This window comes from Punctularia strigosozonata (genome assembly GCF_000264995.1).
Source record: "Punctularia strigosozonata HHB-11173 SS5 unplaced genomic scaffold PUNSTscaffold_1, whole genome shotgun sequence".
Classification (NCBI taxonomy): domain Eukaryota; kingdom Fungi; phylum Basidiomycota; class Agaricomycetes; order Corticiales; family Punctulariaceae; genus Punctularia; species Punctularia strigosozonata.
Window position 1 is genome coordinate 4,136,967 of NW_006767433.1, and position 15,344 is coordinate 4,152,310.

Sequence of the window (15,344 nt, forward strand, 5' to 3'; positions counted from 1 at the left end):
ACCCGTTGCATGCCTCATGGACCCCCTGCAGGTGAGGAGCTCATCAAAATCGTGACCGCTGCCGTCGACATCTGGCTTGCCCAGCGTATCAACGATTTAGACAGTGCATTAGAAACGCCTTACCTTGCCCATTGCGCTTGACTGTCGCTGTAGGTCTGTGTTTCCTTCGAGGATGCTTTTCCCCCACCCCGCTTTTTTCCCAAGTGGTTTTGCGGGGTGGTCGGGGTTTTTAACGCACTGACTGAGGAGCCGGACTTCCGCCAGTAAGCTGAAGACGGCTTGCCTAGCATACATTACATAGCACTGTATGTACACATGTACCTAGGACTTTTTCGTGCCGGTGGTGAGACAGTGCGGTCGGCTTCATCAGCTCACGAAAACCGTCGAGCTGCTTGGCACGCTGTTGACTGCACGAGTGGCGTACGTGCAGCGCAGCAACCGGCTGTTCCGCTACCGGGACCTCGTCGGCAATATACCTACCTACCTACCTACCTACCCCGCTACATCGGAGTTTGGAATCCTTCCCACCGGGTCTGGGATGTCCACTCGCCTCTTCGTCCTGGCCACCCCCGCCGCATCGTCGTTCTTCCGTCCTCTCTCTGGTTTTTATTAACGTATAGTTCTGGCCCTGACCACCCACGTCGTATTGACGTTCTTCGTCCTCTTTATGGCTCTCATCGGCGTATAAGGAACTCCATGGATGGCAGGGAATCACTCAATGCGGGTCCGGCGGGACGGCACGTTTTCCTGTGCGTACAACACCACCTACGTCGTTCAACAATACGATTTGGAATGCACATGGTGCTGGAGGTGGTTGCAAGTAAATCAGCACGGCATGTGTGTAGCTCGGATGTTCCTCTCTTCCCACGGTAGTATCTTTACGCTCATTTGTCACAGGCAAGATAGCATCACCGTCCTGCGTCGTTCCCGGACGTGCCTTCCGCATCAATATGCCTTTGGCCGAGCTTGACCTTGTGGGTTGCGGGCTGATGGCTCGTCATCGCACTTCAGGGAATCTGGGCGCAATATCGCAGCCGTCCAGCAGAATCCCAATGTGAGCGGCTTAGTGACGGCACATAGAGGACGTTGGGGGATGGTGTTCTTAGTACTGATATGTAACACTACATTTGTCCATGTATTCCATGAGGTCGCGCCTCGTCGCCACTAAAGGCACCTGGTCATATAGTAACTCAGTACTGCTGTCATTGTTTCAGTCAGACAATATACAATTTTTCCTTCACCCGACAGGAATGTCGTCAGTATACTCAGAGGTGTCTGAATATCCTCGGGACATAGGTGAGGTGCTCATTCTTCGACTTGGGCACAAACGCAGGCTCGGCCGTGCGGCCGAACTCGGTATTCAAGCTCAGAAGGACATGCCGGCGAGTCGGCAGGAGGAGATTCATGTTCATAATCCAGACAGAATCCGGGGATGTAGCGGGGGGTTCAAAGTTGAGAGTCGGATTATGGTGGTGTAGCGACACCAGAATCGACACATAATCGACGCATAATCGGACGCATAATCAGCCCATAATCACCAACTTTGAGGCCCCCTAATGTATGTAGGCTGTGATGCAAATTGCGCACTCCTTGACCGGGTTGGTGTTACCAATGAACTCTACGATCACCATTTGAGTGCTCTTCGACTGGTATTTCTGCGTAGGACAACATACATGCATCTCTGCTTGCCTATTCTTGCAGCTTTGTGCCTGATTCAGAACAATTCCACCGTTGGCGTGTAAGGTTGAGCTACTTTTGCAAACTCGCAAAATCTGTTTCGGGCCCGTGGCTGTGCATAGTCCTTGCTCGCCACCAACTTGAAGTTCAGTCCTTGGAATTCTAGTCCAACGTCGACGTCACAGACTCTGCCCTTGGCTACACCTCTGTCCGCTATGTCCGAAACAATACCAACCACATCTACGCATGCAGAACGGATGGTTGGAGAAGCAGCTTCTCCTTCTGAGAGACAAAGTTCGGAGGAGGGCTCCCCAGAACCACAGGAGCAGTCAGAATCTGGTGGCAAGCAATTGACCATGGAAGAGCGTAAGGCCAAGCTTGATGAACTGAGAAGGCGCATGGTACGAGTTCGTTGGGTTTTAACCTTGTCACTACCGCTGATTTGTTTCGCTGCTCCCTACTGGCCTGCGTATAACCGCATCCCCTCATGACATTGGTTGGTTGTAGCTTAAATCATCTCAAGCGAACCGGGCATCTGTAGTCGATGAAGCAACGAAGCTTAAGCAGAGCGCACGAGAAGCCGCACGATTGGAACGACAACGTAAACTGGCCGAGACGTTGCGAGAGAAGGCAGATGCTGAGGTCAGTGGAGACTCATACTCTTCCCCTCCCCTTTTCTCGTTTATGTGCTGACCCTATCGCAGGACCGTGGCGAGGACATTGAACGCATCAAGAACTGGGAGTACACAATTGAAGAGAATGATGCCTGGGAGAAGAAACAAGCACGCAAAGCACGGAGAGCTGACTTCGAGTTCCATGGTGGGCTACCTTCCCTGACTTTCCACCTCTATCGACCTAATACAACGTCCTACAGACCATGCGGACTCGGCGCGGCGGCGATATAAGAAGGATCTTGACCTCATCAAACCAGATCTCGCTGCTTACAACCGTCAAAAAGAGATCGCGTTAGGTCTAGCTCCTGGGACGCTCGTCAAAGCAGCAGAAGGCGAATCAAGCAAAATGCAGGTGTGTATTAATGCTTTCACCGAGCATCTGCTTGGTGCTAACCACATGCTTAGGTGGTTCCTTCTTCTCATGCACAACAGCTCGCGGCGGAGAGCCTATACAGAGACGCAAACACCTTGATTTATGCGGATAATAAGCCGAGCGAGGAGGCGATTGATCGCGTCGTCAGCAAGCTGAACAAAGAGTTCGTTAACCAGTCTGACGTTCGGTTGGTCTGTTAATTCACCCACACATCATTGTAGTATCGACAAGAGGAACAAGTTTTCGAGGAAGAGGGCGAACGAAGAGGAAGGCGATATCACATACATCAACGAACGCAACCGTGTCTTCAATAAGAAGGTGGGGGAACAGTCGTGGACCGCCTCGCGATTCGACCGCTCACATTCCCTTCACTTACAGATTGCTCGTTACTATGACAAGTACACTGCGGAGATTCGCGCAAGCTTCGAACGTGGAACCGCCTTGTAGTCCGCCTCGATATCCATTAACCTGGTAGGGAGATCTCAATGACCACCATATCTATCGCTCGTCTTTGCACGATGTCAAGAATGCCTTAAGAGAGAATCGGTATAGATTGCGGACAGTTGTAGTGTATTCTTGATCCCGTGTAGTATAATACATGATTGCATCAGGCCGCGGCAACTGTTGAGGATCGGTTCAACTCTCGAATTTCCAACTGGCTTCAGGGGTAAGTATAATCATCCATGACGCACATGTCAACTTTGGTGATATGCCACCCTGGTGGTTGGATTCTTTGGAGGCGATTCGACTCTTTCTGCAAGGCCGTCCGATCAGTCAGTTGTTCTCGCAGACGCTCAACACGTTCTGAGTTCGCCGCCGCGGCAAGAGCCTCAGATCACGGAGGGCACAATCTATGCACACCGCCATGGATACTCATAACAGCCTACTCATCAGTACTGGTACGCTGTGTTTGCTAATGTTGCGTCATTTTTGGAGCTTCAGGCCAAGTCATCTAGATACGTTATCACCCGCAATTGCGGAATTCCGGGCTTCTTGTTCTCTGACGGTCCTGATTAGCCCGACATCTAAAGATGACCACATATGGCACGACGACGAAGCCGTTTCGCGCGAGCCTGGGCACATGGTCGATATGACGCCCAATCAGTCACTGGCAGCTTGCGAGATAATCCCAGAACCGGGTGGGTACTCGCCTAGAAAACCCGCTGTCCCAGCAATTTATCAGCATCGTTGATAATCTGAACGGAACAGCGTATCTAACCCTGGCGAATATGCCCAGCCTCTCCGCAACAACAATCGAGTCGGTTGAGTCGGCAAAGCTCCCTCTATTCCAATCTGGAGTCATCCCGAAGTCAACGCAAGTTTCGGACAGCAACCAGGCATCAACTGAGCAGGCGCCGGAGCTGCCTGTTCGCAGGCTGCGAAGAGTTGTGGGTTCTGTGAGTTCTGCTCGGGCAAATACGTCCAAGGAAGAAGCCGACACTTCGATTGTTATTGAACCGAGCAAAGACGGTCTTCCCGCCATCGTACTAGCTTGTGCACCAGCGCCGCGGCCCGGCAATCCTCGATGCTACAAAAGGCCGCCGTGTCCCTTCCAATTGCCCCCGGATTCGTTGTTCGGAAGCGTGGCGGATCGCGGGCAACGTGGCGGACGAGCGGGTTGGCCAACGCTACGTGAAGAACGGCACAGCGGCGAGATCGAAACCCTTCAGCGCACGAGCAATCCCGCGTCCGTGCAGCGCACATGCCGAAGGAATCATGTGGTTGCCCCGCGCCCTCAGCTAGTCGACGTCACGATCGGACCGGCTTGCAACACCCACGCACATACTGTGCCCTCACGCGCCCAGAATCGGAAATACCAGTCGACGACGACGTTCGATGACGAGTTGACTTTGGCCTTTCTGGCCGCACTGTACGAGAAGGAGCGGCAGTCGGGGCACCGCAAGAAGGCCAATCAGCCTGACAAAGGATCCGGGAGGTGGAGCTGGGCGGGGAACGCGTTGAAAAGAAGCCTCAGCAAGATGCGCATGGTGATTTCGCGGTCCCCGATATGAGATAGACTAGACCGATCTTGCGTGGGATGGTTTATGTTCTTCTTGAATGTTCTTTGGATCCGCTTCGCCAACCATGTCGTGGATCTTCAGTGTTAGGTGGGACGAGCGGCGCAAATTTAAACAGCGAACAAGCCACGGCCTAGGTTGTCCAGGAGGAGCAAGGTTGCGCCTTTCAGTATTCGAACCTTGTTCGCAATAGGGGATAGAGTATCCATGACCGTGCCTCCATCGCCGGTATCATAACTCCAGGCATCCAACACACTCCTCACATGCATAGCATATTGCATGTCTACCATGATCCTGATGTGATCCATCATGGAGAGATAAGACGCCAGGGGGTCATGCATGGCGGATTCTGCTTGTTGTGTGAAGGGAGGTTCTTCCGATGGTGAAAGTTCTAGAGCTAAGTTTATAGGACCGAGCTTGCCTGATCCTTGAACGGCGACGAGGAAATCCCAGAACTGTAGCAGACAATGTTGCGTCCAAACCACCTCACGGTTGCCGCCTGATTGTGATTCTCTGATGCATGGTGTCGCCATGCTTTCGAGAGGCGATACCGTGGCTGAGGTGCAAGCATTGATCGGCAAGGCGCCCTGGACGGGCACGATCCAGGTTCCTCGAGCCCATCTGTCGTTCAAGTACTCCTCGACTTGTGCCGTGGTGAAGGGTGGCACAGGCAATGGAGGCACCTTTGAGTAAGGCTTGACTGACGTGGGAGGAGGAGGAAAATGTGTAACTTGCGGATGCGGCAGCCAATGTAACTACTTCGACATTAACCTTCCGCAACGGAAGAAGGGGTACACTCACATCTACATCGGTGATCAAGTTCTCAAGCGATTCTCTATGGACTGGGGGTTTCTTTACCACGGGTGGACCGTAGAGAAAGTCCCAAGCATTGTCGAGTGTCTGGCCCGGGTGGCTATGATGAAGGCCAATCGACGAGGGAAGAGACGATTCCGGATAGGCCCGCAGCAAGTGCTCGAAGTTCGTGCTCTCAAACTGGTCGAGGTCACAAATACGATAATCTTCATCTGCGCACGGGGCCGCGGAAGTGTCCCATTCCCTGAGAACGATTTCTGCCCGGTATTGCGAAGCGAGAACCGGAGGCGCTGGTGCATATGCAAAGCTGGTCGTGACAGAGGCCTTGTCCACTTGCTTTCTCGCGCCCAGGCCATTGATGGCGACATTACACCAGCCCTTGGATGATGTAGCAGCGTGAACAAGGCGACGTCCTTCCTGGATGAGGGTCCTGGCAGAAGGTTCGGGCGGGGTAGTGGACGAATAGTGCTGTACAACAATCTGCATGAGGATCCCTCTTGGCGGCCCAGTTTGCGTTATTGGTGTTTTACTCTGATGAAGTTCATGCCGAAAATGGACGAACGGGTAGCACCGATTGCCGAACGCGAGGCTGTAGAGGAAGCTCTGCAAGCCTCTTTTGCGCGCCGGACCTTGAGCAATGTGCGAGTATTTTGCAACTTGGGACACACGTTCCGGTGTGCTCGTGCTGCGAATCTGTAGGGAATGGGAATGGCTAGGAGATAAGTCCGAGGTCGAAGAGCACAAAGAGCCGCACCAGACGTGATCGGCATGGTCTCCATCATCAACGCCACCCCGCTCGTCGAATCTTCCTCCGTTCTCCACCAAGTCGCACGCCCCGCCCAGTTTCAAGAAGAAGCGTTGAGATGCAGACAGCGCCTTGCAGTAACCAGCCTTCATACCCTCCCTCCACGACCACCTGCTCTGAGAGCCCTCACACCGCCTGACGATGACGAGGGGACAAAATGAAGCACCGTGGTCATTGTCTGCGATATTTTTCATGTTGCTACTGCTCTTTGAGCAGGATGTATATGGAGTACGTGCTGGAAGCCAACGTAAGTTCCGAGGGGTCAAGAGAGATGATCAATGGTTGAGATGGTGCGGGAAACATGTGCGTTATGACCTCGCAAATCCGGCTGAGAGCTAACTTCCGTTGCAGTATCAACAGGGATCGCCTGCTGACTCGCAATTTGTTTTGGACGGTCGGTCAACATCCCCGGCAGCATCTAGCGCACCACTTTTGGACATTAGATGCACCCCTATGGTGCAGCCGTACCTGAGCTCGTGCGTTTTCTCTAGCTTCACTCATCCATCATTGAGTGATAGAATATGGTTTTCCATAGCGATACCACGGGCTCGATAATCATCGATGCCAACGTAACGCACGATGTTGGGCAGGCCCTTCCCAGTGACTTCTCCGAATCATCGACCCCGACCCTGAATGTCACCGTCTTCCTCGCATCGTCACCCTCTTCCCCGCTTGTCCAACTTCAGATGCCTGTTGGAAGCATCGGCGCCGAAGCTTCGTTTTCGCTCGCCTCTCTTCCACCTGCGACTACCCCGTACAACCTCACCTGCAGCGCCTCTCTCTCATCAAGCTCTTCCGCAAGGTTCATCACTAATACCACCCTTCGTCGCCTACCTCCAAACCCGTACAATGGCTCCGTCACCAAGATTGACCGACGAACGGGCGCAATGCTCCGCCAGTCGTCGAGCGGGAATGGCTCTTGGGATCCAATCCTGACGTTCGGCTTCTACACCGGTTTCGACGCCTTGGCTTCGAACCTCTCGATCGTGGATCAGATGAAAGCTATCGGGCTGAATACGATCCATCTGATTCCGCCATACGACAACTTGACTGCCTTGCAATCGATATTGGACAAAGCGGATAGCGCTGGGGTGTGTCTTGTATCCGTTACTTCGTCCTGTCGATGTCTTATATTGGCGATGCTTGTTAGATATCGTACATGGCAGACTTCAGGGACATCTACCAAAATTTGTCCGCTGTGTCCCCGTTCGTAGAATTATTCAGGAAGAGGAAAGGTCTTTTGGCGTGGTATACTAACGACGAGTCAGTGTCCATCTTATTTGTCATCTCCACGGGTTGGTTAACACAAAGTCAAGGCCGGATGGGCCAGGAGACGACCCGGCCGCAACAACCGCGGCGTACGAGTTTCTCTACAGCAACGATGGATATCATCCTGTATCTCTCGGTCCGTGATGCTGTGTGCCTATTGATCATGATCAATCAACTTGCTGCTCATAGTGCTGAATTGCTGGGACTTCCACTGGACGGACTACACGTCCGGTGCTGACATCGTGCTTAGCGACCCGTACCCGTAGGTGTCTCTCGTAAGCCCACGGACCAGGCCATTGTTCATCATTTCGGGATGCTATCTAGAATCGCTGTTAATACGACGTTTTCGCATCGGTATGGCACGGTTTGCAACGCGACATATGGTTGCTGCGGGTACGTGGAGAGATTCTGCCTTGCTCTATGACTCATAGAGTTCCCTTAACAGCTGCGATGACTGCACGTAGGCATTACATACTCCTCCGGTATAGCTCCATCGAGTTGACCATGGCATGAAATATAGCGGCGATCTAACGGACATCACGAACAAGATGGATACTTGGTCCGAACGACGACGCTTCGCTGGCCGCGACCGCAATCTGGCTATTTGGAGTGTACCCCAAGCTTTCGGTGGGTATCACGGCTGATCAATAGCACGGTGGCTGATATGCATGGCCGCCTTCAGATGGAACAACGGAATTTTGGGAGCGTGTGCCCACTGGACCAGAATTCAAACTCCAGACGATCATGGCTGTGAATCATGGAGCAGTTGGTGAGCGTGAAGCACCGGGAGCCGCGGGTTGATGTACAAGCTATACTCACGACGACGACGATCAGGCATAATGCCGTGGGATGCGCCCACGACGGACGACATCACACAAGCTGCGGCCCAGATCGCTCCCGTATTCAGCAAGACGCTCGCGCCGTGGCTGTTAGATCCCACCGCTACCCGTCTTTCCCTGACGCAGTATGTGAATGAATCCAAGGTCGACGTTGCAGCATGGGCTCGTCCAGCGACAAATTCGAGTTCTGCATACGAAGCCCTCATACTGGCCGCAAACTTGAACTACGAGACAGTAGTAATTAGAATCGACCTCGGTGGCGCGCAGTTGACCATGGTTGCGGCCCCCGTGCAATCCGTCTTCGGTAACGCCACAGCCGATGGTAGCGGAGCCCTCATCTTGCGCTTGGACTCAACGGGTATCAGTGGCCACATTCTACCCCTATCCTCTGCGCCAATTTCGACAACAAATGCTAATACGACAACTACTGATGGTCCGAATGCGAAGGGAAAGGCGCGGAGTGCAGGATCACGGATCTGCGAGAGCCTCCTTGCTGATATGTGGACAAGGGAATGCTTGGGACGATGGCATGTCGGAGCCGCGTTGCTGACTGTAGCACTAGGATGGCTGTGGCAGCAGTCGTAAATTATTCCCGATCCCGTGTACTATGGTTTCGTGGAAGCTTCCGTTTCAATGCAGTTCTCCCGAAGACAGTCCCCTGAGACCGACGAGCGTTTGAACACTTAATATTTGTTGTTTCATCCCCCACGAGAAGTACTCCCGCCGCGGGCCCGTCCTCTCCCTCTCCTTCCTCCACGTGAGCTTGCATTTGCGTCTTCAGCGCCACCGAATCCTGCGGGCGGCGGTGGCGGTAATTCTGCTCCCGGATCGTCGATCCGTTGGAGAATTATGGTGGAAGGATCGATTGCTGCACTGGCGTTCCTGTTGACGGTAGGGGACGTGCGTCCACCTCGACCACCCCGCCGACCGGAAGCAGGAGCAAAGCTTGCGGTAAGTTCCTGAGGCTGAGCCTGATTGGCTGATGCAGAAGCTGATGTCGAGTCAGAGGTTTCCGGGTGATTTCTAGCTTGACGAGCCCGTATGCCAGCTCCACCCAGGGCTGCCTCAAACTGGCGGGAAGCCAGACCAATGACGGGTCGTACACGACGTGCCGGTGGTGCCTCTCCGTTGAGAGTAACCGAAGAACCTGCGCTCGTTGACGCAACGGATGCTTCTGCAACAACTGTGGGACTGGTTGCAGGATTAGTTTCAGCGGTTGGACGAGACGGCCGCTCGCGTTTAGGTTTGACTGGAGACTGCTTCGGCGGTGAGGAGGGTCCCGCAGTGGAAGTGCTCGTCGACTGCGACGGCTCGGCGCTGGCCTTTGTGCCGCGCTTGCTCCCTTTCTTGCCACCTGTTTGGGCATCTTGCGCCCTTGCAGGAAGACTTGCCTTGCTTGACGAACCGGGCACACCGCTCTTCGACGCAGACCCATCTTTCGATGGCGCGTTTCCGACCTTGGCAGTCTTTCCAGCCGTGCCAGAAGTCTTATCTCCCTTCTGGGAAGCGAGATGGCCTGGTTTCACGTTCGCAGTCAACGTGGATGTCCCAGTTGTAGCGGCTTTCTTTGAGTCACGCTTAGCGGCAAGAATTGTCGGCGGTGGTTGATTGGCTTTCTCCTTCGCAGCCGCCTTCTGGGCGATCAGCGCCTCGAGCAAGGGTGTGATCTTCTGTTCGGGCTGCGGTTGTGCCGAGGGTGCTACCATAAGCCATAAAATCAGAGTGATATACCCAGGCCATGATGAGTCTGGCAGTACCGAGCAACTCGAGTGTATCGAGATCTGTGGACTTGACCGGTTCTTGTAGCGATGCCAAGAATGAGATGTAGTCCTCATCTGAAGTAGTTTGTATCGATAAAAGCATACACGATTATATCCGGAGGCGAACCTTTGTCGATCGTTCCGACGCGAGCATCCTGTTTCTTGCGATCGGACGGGACTTTCTGATATGGAGCAAATTCCACGACAGCTTGTGATTCGTTCCCTCCTCGCAACTGAGTAATCTGAAGCGCTAGTGCACACAAATCTGGCTCACCTGCCTTGTCCCGAAAGACATGGCCGTCATACTCCTTACTGAAGACCGCCAGATGTTCTTCGGTCTTGAACGCAATATATGCGCGGGATGGAACGTTCTCCTTATTCAGTCTATGACCTGATATAAGTCACACCCACTTAGCCTGCTTCTCACTCACCGTTTCCGCAGTTTGCCAGGGTAGAACACCTTCCAGGAGACTGTATCGTCGCTAACCCAGTTATGGACACTTTGCCAGAAGATATCCTCCGGTAAATTAGCCGGAAGCCTGCGTACTACCGTCTTGAGCTTCTCTTGTTCGTTGCTACGAGGTGCGCGCTTCTCGCGGGCCCGCGGTTTAGAGGATGATGTGGACATGGCTTAAGGTGGTCAACATACGGTATCTAAGCACTGCCACATGTCCATGCAAACATATTCTGAGCTCGTGAGGTCATTGTTTCGGAAGCAAACGTGAAAATTGACAGTATAGATATGATACAAAGCGTCCCAATGCAGAAATCGTTATAATCGCCACTTCTATACCAGTTGTTGCGATGTTCGTCGCGCCGTAATGAGGAGATTGCACAATACAGGCAATATATATGACCGTGGGATGTAACCCTTTAACGCCCTACTATCTTGCGGAGCAATTTTTGGAACCAATTCCGCTTGTGTTTATCGGCCTGGCGCGACCAGGCTTTTTGGTCGGATTTGCCACGAGGAATACCGGTCGGTGGTGCGCTGCTGCAGAAGTTGTATCAGTCTATAGAGCAAACCAGAGGCTGACTACACACACCTTTCGTTACTGCGCCGGCGGGCAAGCCCGTATAAGCCGCCGACTGCAAATCTAAAGGAGAGCTTTTCAGGCCCAGCGCTGTGCTTTGACGTCAAACATACCGTCTTCTTTTTGGGAGGGGTGGCTGCGGCGGATCGGCCCAGCAGCTTACGGAACCATCGCGAGTGTTTTCGTGGCTATGAATAATCAGGTGTCGGTCTTCAGAGTCGCCGGGTAAAACTTACTCTATAGCCAGATACAGGTCAGCCGCACCTTCCGAAGCTGCAGGCCTCATGATATAAGATCCGGAATGCCCGTGGCTTTATATCCAGTCAGCACTTGAAACGCGCTGCATTGAAAGCAACTCACCGCCGCTGCCCGTCTAAATCTTCAGCAAAGGCGGATCCGTCGGTAGTGTGCATATCAAAAGATATATCTGGATGAAAACCGAGGGCTGCGCTGTGCGTGAATGTGCCGATGTTGAGATCACATTCACGATGATCATTTCTAGTAACAAGTTGTCAAGAATGTACAGGCGAGACAGCAGATTAGACTTGCGATCCATACGTTGTGAAAGGCCATGATTCATCGATCGGATCTAGTCCGTGGCCCATTGGCAAGTGCATCTCCCTGAAACAAATGAGCAATAGGGAAAATGCTCGTTCACTTCAATGCTTACGGCCATAATAAATCCTGATGAAAGCCAGGGCTCGTAGTTTGCGGACCCGGCACGTCTCTGCGTGTGTATTGTCAGAGACGTGCCGAACGGTGTTATAAAGCTGAATAACCTGGATGGTAGTATGATCGTCTTGGGATAAGGCGAGCGCGGGGGCGTAACCGAAACCCTGCCAACAATTTAGTCCAGTCGTCAAGCCGCATGATCGATTTTCTCGGCGTACACAGTAGATGTCGGGGAATAATCATCGGCGGAAGGGGAACTCAGGCTCGATGTCAGAGAGTATGGACTGGGGATGGGGGATGAGTTGCGCTCGGTTCTGCAGTGCTCAATTAAATTTGAGGTAAGTGAGATAGTCAGAAAGGGAAATTTGGCTGACCTAGCGGAAGACGTAGAACCATAGGATAACCCACCAACCCGGTACTCGTAGCTCATGCTAGTCGTCGAGTAATTTTCTGAGGATTAGTGAAAGGTCGAGTCCAGAGGTTGAACGTCTGAAACGCTGGTGGGGGACAGTCGGCGCATCATCTCATATTATAGTGGGGGATTGCAGTGACCAGGATACTAGCTGCAATGGAGAACAAATGGTCTTGTAGCGAAGCAGTCAGCGCCCCCATACACTGATATGCACGCCCACTATGCGTTGTGATGTGCGCGTGCTGATCTAGGAGAACACCAGCGGGTTGCACTCGAAGAACCCTTCCAAGAATAAGACATCCTTCTTCGTTGGCACTGGCATCATTGTAATGCGTGCGGACTATTGTTTGGGCAATTCTGCGACAGCATTTTCCAAGGAAACGATCACGTGAAGGCTCAGGATATTCTCTGTTCGTTATCATGGACTGCATTGTATAACTATGATTGTCTAAGCATCGTTGTGCGACTAAAATCTCCACAAGCAAGTATGTAGCAAGACGTAGTCAACACATGCTCGAATAAATTAGGTCATATCGCCGAAATTGTCCAATCAGCCGCTCCGGGAGAAAGCCAAACGGGGTAAAAGCGGCCGTTTTCGGGAACAAGCGCCAATTGCAACCGGAGGGAGGTAGGCAGGTATATTACCAGTGAGGACGTCCCCATGATGGAACAGCCCTTGCAGCACGTACGCCAGACGTGCAGTCACAGGATTTACCAGCAGCAACGAGTGGGTATCGGCGGGATCGATCGAAATCGGATTTTTGAGGTTTCTCGCGGCGGCGTACGTGCAGCGCAGCAACCAGCTGCTCCGCTACCGGGATTACGTCGGCAATCTACCTACTCTACCTACCTACCTATTTACCTCGCGCGGTGCTAACTTACTCGTATGAGGTCCCCTGCCACTGCCACCTCTCGTCGGATTCCATGTGCACAGTCGAGAAACCACATTCACTGTATTAAGTTCACTTTCGACCCGTTTTCCCGTCCTGCTGCTGCATTCTATGACTCAAGAGTGACGTCTCGGTGCAGGAGCATGGGTGTCTACACGAAAAAGAACACTGTTCAGCTCCCACCTTCGATTCTGGTTTCGACACCTGGATCCACGATCAACGTTGCTATGAAACATAGCTTCGACCGCGGCTCGATGGCCGTGCGGTGTCGGCGGGCGCTATATGGTGCAGCTAATCGAAAACGGGCTGCCCCCGATCTCAACAAACCTCGGTCTGAATTCTGACTTCCGCACGTGTTTCATCGAACCATCGCGGAGGCTTCGGCGTTTCTGAATCACGGCGATGCTATTTGCTAAGTACTTCACATTGACACTCACGAATCACTCTTGTGCGTCTATCCGGAGAAAGAGGACCATATGTCGCCATGATGACCATTCTTGTTCATTCAGTACTACTGCCTACTCACCAAGCACGTCTCGACATGTCAAGTAATGCATCAGTACTACAAGAAGGGGCAACCAGGCTGGCTTTGGCGTTAGATCGCATCCGGAGACTTGCTGTAATAGGTAAATGTTGGGCCATACATGAAAGAACCTTCTCGGACCTCGTGACGCGACGACAACCGTCCAATTTCGCCACATAAGCATGTAGTGTGCACTTCCTCAGAGCTCTGAGTGTCTGGTCCGACTGGGTTTTCTCCAGTGATTGGTGTTCCCGGGTTGATATATACTCTTGAACACAAGACATACCGGTTATCATCTGCCGGCGTTCGCATACAAGAAATCATCGACTCTGGATCCGGAACTATGTCGTCCAAAAGCAAACAAGAGAAGGCGACCGTCTTGAAGGGACAAGAAGGTTTGGCTCGCTCGAATTGTTGGGATAGGACGCTGACTATCGTTACTAGCTGAAGATAAAATTTTAAACTACATCAAACGGGTAAGTGCCTTCTCCAGGGGGCGCATATATGCGCATAATGTACCCATTCCCTCGATCTGGGAGATCCTCGATGGTACCCTCTGGACACGTGCTGATCCATGGCCTCAGATGAATCGACCCTATGGAGCTGTGGATGTCTCAGCTAATCTGAAAGGAGCCGTTCCGAAGGCGGCTACTCAAAAAATCCTCGCATCTTTGGCCGAAAAGGGCGAGTTGATACAGAAGACGTATGGTAGGTCTCCGTGAACCGGCGTCAGCATACCACAGGATACGCATTGTATTGCAGGAAAGACCACATTTTTCGTGGCGGATCAAGCAAAAATCCCCGCACTTACTGCGGAGGAAATTACCACCATGCAGAGCGAAATCACAGAGACCCAGGGACGCAACAAGTAGGTTGCGCGCTCGACTGATTCATTGCTTTCCGTCCGGAGTCGATTTTTGATTTTCGGTGGCCCACAGACTGATGCAAGCCGAAATACGTCAAACTACTGCTGGTTAATGACAAACCTTGCGCATCGTACTACTGCTGACGCTACCGATGTCTAGAGCTAGCGAAGCTCAGAAACGCACCCACGGACACGGAGCTGGCTACACAGATAGAACAGATCGAAAAAGCGGTACGTTGGCCAGGATGACGAACGTGTTACGCCACAGCTCAACAATACTCGGGCGTTGGGACAGATCCAGCGTGGGCTCAACGTTCTGGCACCCCTGCGATCCGGCATGCATTTGATATCAGCTGACGACATCGCTACGGTGGACGTGGAGTGGGATAAATGGCGTTCAGAGTGGTTGAGGAGAAAGCAAATATTTCAGACGTACGAATTGACCTCAGATCTCTTTGACTTATACATCACCCGTGGCTAAATTGTCCTAGACTTTGGGGGGTGGCGACAGACTCGCTTTCACCACAAGAAAACGCATCGCTGGCGGAGGAACTCGGCATCGAACATGACACAGCGGAGCATAAGAAGTTAGATGCGGCGGACAAGGCAACTCTCAATACACGCCGTTTGCGGTGATGGTGGAGTCCCAGTAAGTTTGAGTTCAAGTTCACCATTGATCTTATTTCAGATCTGTTCTCGAATTCATTTACGGAAGTTGCG

The 15,344-nt window shown here is 52.5% G+C and overlaps 4 protein-coding genes across 4 annotated transcripts; 3 read left to right on the plus strand and 1 right to left on the minus strand.

Moving 5' to 3' along the window:
- Nucleotides 1-2,190: 2,190 nt before the first annotated feature.
- PUNSTDRAFT_58196 (mRNA splicing factor SYF2) lies at nucleotides 2,191-3,171 on the plus strand (the record flags this gene model as incomplete). The annotated part of the gene is made up of 6 exons (XM_007379425.1): nucleotides 2,191-2,319; nucleotides 2,382-2,496; nucleotides 2,552-2,667; nucleotides 2,796-2,887; nucleotides 2,946-3,042; nucleotides 3,103-3,171. Coding segments are annotated over 6 exons (618 nt in total), but the record flags the coding sequence as incomplete, so codon positions are not given.
- A 1,458-nt stretch (nucleotides 3,172-4,629) lies between these two features.
- On the minus strand, nucleotides 4,630-6,041 carry PUNSTDRAFT_140830 (uncharacterized protein; the record flags this gene model as incomplete). The annotated part of the gene is made up of 2 exons (XM_007379426.1): nucleotides 4,630-5,497; nucleotides 5,544-6,041. 2 exons carry the CDS (start codon nucleotides 6,039-6,041, stop codon nucleotides 4,853-4,855), a joined length of 1,143 nt encoding a protein of 380 aa, XP_007379488.1. The 3' UTR covers nucleotides 4,630-4,852.
- A 427-nt stretch (nucleotides 6,042-6,468) lies between these two features.
- On the plus strand, nucleotides 6,469-10,824 carry PUNSTDRAFT_49317 (uncharacterized protein). The gene is made up of 15 exons (XM_007379427.1): nucleotides 6,469-6,663; nucleotides 6,712-6,836; nucleotides 6,896-7,451; nucleotides 7,511-7,623; nucleotides 7,677-7,765; nucleotides 7,819-7,891; nucleotides 7,954-8,022; nucleotides 8,075-8,089; nucleotides 8,150-8,256; nucleotides 8,312-8,398; nucleotides 8,464-10,167; nucleotides 10,226-10,303; nucleotides 10,356-10,453; nucleotides 10,505-10,612; nucleotides 10,660-10,824. Exons 1-11 carry the CDS (start codon nucleotides 6,502-6,504, stop codon nucleotides 9,051-9,053), a joined length of 1,986 nt encoding a protein of 661 aa, XP_007379489.1. The 5' UTR covers nucleotides 6,469-6,501; the 3' UTR covers nucleotides 9,054-10,167; nucleotides 10,226-10,303; nucleotides 10,356-10,453; nucleotides 10,505-10,612; nucleotides 10,660-10,824.
- Nucleotides 10,825-14,102: 3,278 nt separating this feature from the next.
- On the plus strand, nucleotides 14,103-15,260 carry PUNSTDRAFT_59228 (TBPIP-domain-containing protein; the record flags this gene model as incomplete). The annotated part of the gene is made up of 8 exons (XM_007379428.1): nucleotides 14,103-14,154; nucleotides 14,204-14,235; nucleotides 14,344-14,467; nucleotides 14,522-14,627; nucleotides 14,698-14,732; nucleotides 14,785-14,855; nucleotides 14,920-15,056; nucleotides 15,116-15,260. 8 exons carry the CDS (start codon nucleotides 14,103-14,105, stop codon nucleotides 15,258-15,260), a joined length of 702 nt encoding a protein of 233 aa, XP_007379490.1.
- Between the last annotated feature and the right edge of the window lie 84 nt (nucleotides 15,261-15,344).